Consider the following 9,232-nt stretch of genomic DNA (forward strand, 5'->3'; position numbering starts at 1 on the left):
GCATGTTGCTCTAGGATGCCGTCAGGTTAGGCAGCTTATATTGGCGATCAAAACCAGATCCGTTCAGCTGGGAGTCAACTGAATTATGATTAATAAGAATATCAGGTATCCACAGTTAAACTTAGCATTATTGGTCTCATAATTATTACAATTAGGGCATTTAGCAGACGCTTTTATCCAGAGCGACTTGCATCGGTTAATACACACATTGACACACCAACGGCAGAGTCAAACATGCAAGGCGACAGCCAGCTCGTCAGGAGCAGTTAGGGTTAAGAGTCTTGCTCAAGGACACATCAAACACTCAGCTAGGAGGAGCTGGGGATCGAACTAGCAACCTAGCGGTTAGAAGACAACTGCTCTACGTCCTGAGCTAAGCCGACCCACTTGCCGACCCATTATTATTCGATTTTAATAAATATAATGTTCTTATCATGATTATTATCAATTTAATATTCCAACCATTATCTTATCTATTTTGGCTTTGATTGGGTGGTACTAGTACCATTTGTTTTTGTGCACGATCTCGGAGCATAGGCTGCCTACAGAGACACGTTTTTTTGACGGCCTGCTTATGGGGCAGGCAGCTGGCGGATCGTGAGGAAAGATCAGATGAAAGTGATAAATTATGTTTCGGCCTAGAATCGCTGATACAACCTTTAACAAATGGACCCATGATCCTCATTAAGCTGTCCTGTCTGGGGTTCCATGTTCCTGTTCTGTTTGAAACAAAAATAGATATTATGTATAAATACTAATATTATGATGACTTTTAAAAACTTTACTTAACTTTTGAACACATTATAAAAAAGAAGGAACTCTTTTTAACCTAATAATTCAAATGTTTTCTAGGAATGGCCACTCCTCACAGGTCCTGGTCTGAGGAGAACTTTTCATGTCCCATCTGTCTGGATGTGTTCAATAGCCCAGTCTCTACACCATGTGGACACAACTTCTGCACAACCTGTGTTACAACATTCTGGGATGACAAAGACCAGTACAAATGTCCTGTTTGCAATGAGATTTTCCAAACAAGACCTGATTTACGGGTCAATACCCTCTTATCAGAGATGGTTGATCAGTTTAGAACGTTCACACGAGTTAAAGAGCAGCAGTGTGTTGAACCAGGAGAAGTTCCCTGTGACGTCTGTACTGGGACCCAGCTGAAGGCTGTGAAGTCCTGCCTAGTGTGTTTTATCTCTTACTGCCAAACCCACCTGGAGCCACATCAGAGAGTCACAGTTTTGAAGAGCCATGAGCTGGTCGAGCCTATGAACCGTCTGGAAAACAGGATGTGTAAGAAACACAACCAACTTCTGGAGCTCTTCTGCCAGACTGAACAGGTGTGCGTGTGTCAGTTATGCACAGTGATGGACCACAAGTCCCATCCTGTTGTACCTCTAAAGGAGGAATATGAACTGAAGACGGCCCAGCTGGGGAAGATAGAGTCTGAAGTTCAGCAGATGATCCAGGAGAGACAACAAAAGATTCAGGAGATCAAAGACACAGTAGGACTCATCAAAGCAGACGGAGACAGAGTGATTGCCGATGGTGAGGAGGTCCTCATTGCACTAATGCTCTGTATTGCAAAGTGCCGTGATGATCTCAACGAAGCGGTGAAAGACGAGCTGAAATCAACAGAGGAAAAGGCTGAAGGCCTCATCAAAGAACTTGAGCAGGAAATAGAATTGCTGATCAATAGATGCTCAGAGTCTAAGCAGTTCTCACAAAGTGAAGATCACCTCCACTTCCTCCAGAACTTCATGTCCCTGAATAATCCTCCATCCACCAGGGACTGGACGACGGTGGAGGTCCGTCATCCATCATACATAGGGACCTTGAGTTGTTCTATGGATCAGCTGAAGGAGACACTGGACATGGAGATGAAGAAGATGCCTGACCTGCATTCAGCTCTCAAGAAGTGTAAGTGTCTGGGTAGTTTGATTCATCACAAAACGCACTTACTATTTAAATGGAATATCCATCCACACAACAAAAGTGGAGGTCTGTTCTTTCAGATCCTACTGGAAATGAAGACGATGCTTTACTTTTTACATTCATTTGCTGAGTGCTGCTTGGCAGTCCCAACTTATGTTCTTCATAGACTTTATTATTTCTTTATTATCCTCCACAATATTTGGCTGGAATGGATCAAATGTAAATATGATGAATCAGTTTTTACAAAGACAGACACACAAAGACACAAATGCTTCTCAACACGATGGGTCAAGAAAACCCTGGCGATCAGAAGCTCAGTAACAGTAGTGTGATATCTTGCCTGGAAGTGGGTGCAAGTGGTTGCTACACACTGGTGGTGGTGAGTGAGGTCCCCCCCCCCGTCACTGTAAAGCGTCTTTGAGTGTCTAGAAAAGCGCTACATAAATTCAATCAATTTATTAAGTATGCAGGTAGGAATACAGGTATATTAAGCTCCTCAGGATTTCCATTCACAGAAACAGATATCCAGAAGTGGCCTTTTTTTAGTGAAGTTCACTTGTCAACAGTATTTTTCAGAGGACAACTACGATGACAAAAAACTGAGAACGGACAATATTATCAAGTGAAGGTGGCAGAAAAAGATCTCCATTTTCTTTGGTGGCCCAAGGGCAAGCTGAACGAACCCATAGAAGAATTAAGAATGACAGAACACATCTTTGGGGCCACTTCATCGCCAATATGTCCTGAGAATAACCGTTGAGGACCACAAAGCCATCGAACACCCAGAAGCTCTCCAAACAGTCCTTCATAACTTATATGTAGAGGACTGATTTAAGAGCGCAGCTACAGAAGATGATACACTGACCTTGGCTAGTGATCTTTACACTTTGTGTACAAGTCGAGCTTTCACTTTGACAAAATGGTTGAGCCACAGCAGGAAGGTGTTAATGTCCATCCCCAGAGTACACAGAGCTAGTGAAGTGAGAGCCATGGATCTAAGCCAGACCTGGGCATCGCGTGGCCAAGGATGGCAAGTACTGCATGCACCAAGTGTAGGTGCATGCGTTTGTTACGCAGCTGTTTGAATGAATGCAGAATCAAAACCAAATTCATTGGAGCAGGTAGACAGCTAAAATGCGCCATAAATATAGGAAGATGTGTCGGGTGTTCAGTAAAATATGGATTTATAAGTATTTTTTCACAGAAATCGCCGGTAAAGCCTTTTGTTTACTTTGCAATGACCGTGGCGCTGTACGTTCAACACTAGGGATGGGGATCGAGTCCATGTTCTATTGAATTAAATTGAATTGCCTGCCAATAGCCGTCAAACTAAACAAAGAACAATTAAATTGCGTCATGTCCTCGTTTGCTTTATTTCTCATTGGTCAATTGGTTTGTTCATGTCTGAACGTGCAAAGCGGTCAAAGGCTTGGCTACATTTCAGTAAAGCCAAAGTTGAGGAGGGAACAAAAAGCAGTTTATGCTCAGTGTCAATTTATTGTAAAGGGATGAAACCAACATCAATGCTTAAGCTCCAAGGGAGAAGTGTGGTTAAAAAGGGAAGAAACACCAGAACATTTATTAAAAAAATGGCCAATAGAAGTTTGGTTCTTAATGTTTCGTTTAGAATTGCTTAGTTCTCCTGCTTAACCAATTAGGGGACATGTAATTTAAACAACAATCAGAAATGTGTTGATTAATTATAATAATTTAATTAAAAACAATTTGGTGATGATAATTTCAGTATAATTGATAAGCTTTACATATGTCTAAAAAGCATTATTTAGTGAAAACATTTCTGTATTTCTTGATTACCTACCATGTAAAGCACTACTTCACTGGCGTAGAAACCTGGGTTTGAGGTTACTTTGGTTGTTTTACAGGGGTCAGATACATTTAGATGCATCTGCTTGGCCGTGTGATAGACATTATAACTCAGTGTTTTCTCATAAACATCCAGAAGAAAGTTATTGTTTCTTGTTTTTCGTGTTGCGAACATGGTTGGTTTGTCTGACTCCAACAAGTGGTACATATATGGTGAAGGAGAATGAAGCTGAGGGCCACTACAATAATAATAATAATGTGAATCTGAATATTAATCATCAGTATCATCACCAACATAATGGTTTATCAGCCGCCTAATCATGTCTTGTTCTCTCATCAGATGCCTGCAAACTCACGCTGGACAAAAACACAGTCTACAGACGAATCGCTCTGTCTGATGAAAACAGAAAAGCAACGATGGATGGAGAACAGCATAGGTATCCTAATCACCCAGAGAGATTTGACACCTGTGGCCAGGTTTTGTGTAGAGAGGGTCTGACTGGCCGCTGTTACTGGGAGGTAGAGAGGGAAGGATGTGTTTCTATAGGAGTGACATACAGAGGAATCAAAAGGAAAGGAGGGGGTAGTGACAGTAGGCTTGGAGGGTACTATGAGTCCTGGAGACTTCAATGTACTGATGATTATTACAAGGCCTGCGGCAACAATATTGGAACAAAATATCCCCCCATCCCTTACTCTGATACAGTAGGAATTTATCTGGACCGGCCTGCTGGCACTCTGTCCTTCTACATAGTAGGTCGTTACAAACTGACACACATCCACACCTTCAACAACAAATTCACCCAGGACCTCTACCCTGGGTTTCTGCTTGGGAACGGTACCTCAGTACGTCTTCGTCAGTTGTAGTAACACGCGGGAAATCATGTTTTGGTCCACATTACTGACAGTGAGTGGTAGAAATAACTCAAAAGCCAACCCTTTCCATGGTAACTGAGCTGTTACCCTTAAGGATTATGAGTGGTGAAGTACGTCTCCATGACATCCCGTATAAAACCTAAATAAATCTTAATAACTTACTAAATGATACCAGAGAGAAAGGATAAGGGTTTGAGACCAATAATCACTGAATATACGAAGAATTGTGTTTAACTCTTTTGAGAAGAGGTGTATAAGGGTTAGATTCCTGAGTTTGTATTTGTATAAGGGTTAGAGTCCTGAGTTTGTATTTGTATGAGGGTTAGAGTCCTGAGTTTGTTTGTATAAGGGTTAGAGTCCTGAGTTTGTATTTGTATAAGGGTTAGAGTCCTGAGTTTGTGTGTGGGTGGAATTCTGAGACCGAGCTCCGTGGGAGACGTTTCCAAGTTCTGTCTGGGTTAGAGTCCTAGAATCTGGATTGGAGTTCCAGAGAAGGGACCAAGTTCCTTTAGGTCGGGTTGTAGTCCCGACTTGGGTTCCAGAGAGACTGTTGATCTGATCTTAAATACATTGCACTTTCAATTTTACTTACTAAAAAGCCTTTTTAACTTTCAATTTAATTTTCTCTTAAATACATTGCACTTTCTATTTTACTCATTTCTTTGCATATGTTTTCTTTTACTTATCTATTATTTTATTTTATTTTATTGTATGACAATGTTTATATGTGAAGCACTTTGAGTCTGCCTTGTGTATGAAAAGTGCTACATAAATAAAGTTGCCTTGCCTTGCCTAAATCAATAAAAATACACAGTCAGTGCAGGGGGAGTACACATGAATAATTACAACATGACGAGGAGGTCAACACAGTCCCATGAGGACTAAAGTCTACATGAATAGGAGACAATGATCATAATAAACAGTCGATTCATCAGATTCATAGGAAAATACACACACATACCTAAACCACAATCCACACTCACACCTCCACCCTCTTCTCTCTCTGTTTCTCTCTGTCCTCTATGTTTCAGCCATTGCGTTTGGTTGTGCACTAGAGTTAGTAGACTTCACACACTGTGTATAATCTGTAATAAAAATCACACTAAAGTGCTGATGAGTCTGGCTGTGGAGCACAGGGCCTCTAGCTGGTCCAACAGGCCCGCGTCCCGTGGTTCTGGTGGGGGGAGATAATCCTCTGATTAGGGGTGGAGGGAAAAAATCTATTCATGGGAGAATCACAAAGCTAATCTTCTGTGATTCTGATCGATTCACAATTGTTTTTCCTGTTTATTTCTCAGGTTGAATGAATATTTATCTGTATTTTGTATATGTAGGCCTGTGGGCCTTGTTATATCAGAACATGGACATGATTTGTGGGTCACCTCTACCATAAAGGACTATAAAGTCCAACGCTGCAAACATTATTTCCTAGACATTATTTCTGTAACTGATGCAATTTGAGCTTGTTGTTGCATCCCCGATTTAACTGTGTTCTTAACTCAGTACCTTGTTAGAATGTATAGAATATATGAAATATACATAAATTAAATAACGGCAGTGAATCGTGTTCTAGACTCTGTGTTGTGGGCCGTGGTGTAACACTGAGCGTTGTTACTTCAACACTGAGCGTTGTTACTTCAACACTGAGTGTGTTTACAACCCAGTGTTGTTGTGTGATGATGTATGTAAAGGGTGTGGTTGGTTTTCCCCACAGGGACAATAAACTAACTTACTAAATTAAATCAATAAATAAATTGTAACGCTCGCATACAGATCACTCTTGTTTAAGAATCGGCCACAAGAATAAAATACCTTTAACAGAGGAATATGTTAACAGACTGTGTTACCACCAATTGGCTTCTGAAACTGGCTGTCATGGAAACCAACGGTTTGATCAAAATAAAACACTTTGCAGTCACGGTGAAACAGGTGAACTAGAGACTCAGAGTCTCACTCTGTCTCTACATAATAATGAACAAATAATGAAATCAAAAATAATCCTCTCAAAAAAAAATAACTCCAGATTCCAGATAATTCCAGATTTTTTCTGGGAGAAATTGAGAAAGAGAAAAAAGAGAGAGAGAGAGAGAGAGAGAGAGAGAGAGAGAGAGAGAGAGAGAGAGAGAGAGAGAGAGAGAGAGAGAGAGAGAGAGAGAGAGAGAGAGAGAGACAGACAGACAGACAGAGAAAGAGACGGACAGAGACAGAGAGAGAGAGAGAGAGAGAGAGAGAGAGAGAGAGAGAGAGAGAGAGAGAGAGAGAGAGAGAGAGAGAGAGAAGATAGAGAGAGAGAAAGATAGAGAGAGAGACAGACAGACAGAGAAAGAGACGGACAGAGACAGAGAGAGAGAGAGAGAGAGAGAGAGAGAGAGAGAGAGAGAGAGAGAGAAAGATAGAGAGAGAGAGAGAAAGATAGAGAGAGAGACAGACAGACAGAGAAAGAGACAGAGAGAGAGACAGACAGAGAGAGAGACAGACAGACAGACAGAGAAAGAGACAGAGAGAGACAGAGACGGAGAGAGACAGAGAATGTGAATGAAAGCGATGAGAGAGAGCAAAAGGATGCCTTCTGGAAAAATCCATGGAGTGTGGATTCTTCTTTCAAGTGTAAAACTCATCCCAGGTCAGAAGCCCACTGGGGTGTGTGACAGCCCCAACCCGGCGACAGAGGCTAATGCTTTTTATTTCACATCAGAAAGGACGACAGTTCCTAGCGAGGATCTCGCAGACATCAACCAACCATAAGGAAGAGCACAGCTCTGTGAAAAGTGAGAAACGTTCAGATCGAGGTTGTGTGTCTGGGTTTCCAGCTCCGTCTGAAAGGGGAACAGCGAGCCACATAAATGACTTGTGCAACGCAGAGTGAATCAGCATTAGTCTCACACGGGAAATCCAGATTAATAAACGTGCTGCTTTCATGCTGGCAGGCAGCATACACCACCTGGGTATTGAGTGAACCCCGACAACATCCCACCCAGACGCCCACCAGAAAATGACTCTGCTCGCTGTGATTGCAAAAATATTATGGTCGCAATCCCAATTTATTCACCAGCGGATAACAGCAGCATCCGCATAATGTCACAATATCCATATCTGAAGGACAGGGACAGCAGGAAAATAACCTTTACAGGAACATGCTCCTGGCATTTCCTTCAGGGTTCGAACCCTGAATCCTGCGCCCTGATTTAAATTCACCTCCGTATTTATGAAGGTAAATCGATTCAGTGATGAGGCCTGGAGCAGTCACCCCCACCCCCCCTCGCTGCTGGGATTCGGCCCGCTAAGAACCGGTTTGAACTGGCTCGGCACCGAAGATAAGGGGTCAGTGTCCAGACGATTAATCGGACGGCGAATCACAGCCTCATCACAGCAGCAGGCGTCGAATAACAACAACCAATCGAGTTGTGATCGTGATGAGGATTGGGATATTGAACGCTGAGTCAACGCGGCTCAGTGTGATGTTTGTTGTGTACGTGTTGTGTATGGTTATGTACAAGGCTTACACACACAGTACACATGCTTACGAACCGCACGCAGACACACACACACTGAGTCAAACACAGACAAACACAAACACACACACACACACACACACACACAGAGACACACACACAGACACACACATGCAAACAGACAAACGTACGCACAGGCAAACACACAGGGTCAAACAAACAAACACACAGACACACACAGAGACAAAAACACAGACACACACACATACACACACAGACAAGCACACAGAGACAAAAACACAGCCACACACACATACACACACAGACAAACACACAGACACAGACACAGACACACACACACACACACACACACACACACACACACACAGAGTTGTGGCTGCCGTTTCGATTGAAAGCCGGGTGCCCTCACCTCTGACCTCCTCCACCCTGTTTAGCATGAGAGCCCCCACCAGGCGACCCCCCCCACCTGTAAACCACCACCTGATCATAGGGGTGGCGGGCGGTCCTCCATCACAGGGGGAGGAGCGGAGGGTGGGGTATAAAACCTCCACCACCCCCACCCCCCCTGACGCCTCCCGCCACCGCCCCCCCCCCCCCCCCCCCCCCCGTCGACCATCTCGGGGGCTGGGACCCGACCCCCTGCCTTTGTAACTCGTTGTGACCCCCATTACCCCCCAGGAGGGTTCCCCTGGGGGCCCTGAGCGGCCCCCGAGATGAGTGATGGGTGGGTGGAGGCGGTCGCCGTGGTAACCGTGTCCGTCTGCCGCTCTCCCTGGGCCGTGATCGGCCCAATGTCAAAGATCTATAACTAGTAAATACAACTCTTCAATGGACGCATGCTGCCCCTTCATGATTGTTTGTGTTGGTGTATGGCTGGCGTGTGTGTGTGTGTGTGTGTGTGTGTGTGTGTGTGTGTGTGTGTGTGTGTGTGTGTGTGTGTGTGTGTGTGTGTGTGTGTATGTGTGTGTGTGTGTGTGTGTGTGTGTGCGTGTTTCTTGGTGCGGGTGCAGGTGTGTGTGTGTGTGTGTGTGTGTGTGTGTGTGTTTGTGGGTATTTGTGATCGTGTGTGTGCATTTCATGTGTCTGTGTGTGTGAATGTGTGTGTGTGTGTGTGCGTGGGT

The 9,232-nt window shown here is 43.8% G+C and overlaps 1 protein-coding gene across 2 annotated transcripts in view; it reads left to right on the forward strand.

Moving 5' to 3' along the window:
• Positions 1-5,429, forward strand: part of LOC132454957 (E3 ubiquitin-protein ligase TRIM47-like) — a 5,831-nt gene extending 402 nt beyond the window's left edge. The window contains exons 2-4 of one of the 2 annotated variants that reach the window (XR_009525044.1): positions 853-1,923; positions 4,103-4,897; positions 4,959-5,429. Coding sequence is in view for 1 of the 2 variants with exons in the window: in XM_060048602.1 (XP_059904585.1) it covers positions 855-1,923; positions 4,103-4,629 (1,596 nt within the window). In the remaining variant the exon portion in view is untranslated. Of the gene's footprint in view, positions 1-852; positions 1,924-4,102 lie in introns of both variants that reach the window. The other variant, XM_060048602.1, reaches the window with a different exon arrangement.
• Positions 5,430-9,232: the final 3,803 nt, after the last annotated feature.

Source organism: Gadus macrocephalus, chromosome 4 (genome assembly GCF_031168955.1).
Source record: "Gadus macrocephalus chromosome 4, ASM3116895v1".
NCBI lineage: Eukaryota > Metazoa > Chordata > Actinopteri > Gadiformes > Gadidae > Gadus > Gadus macrocephalus.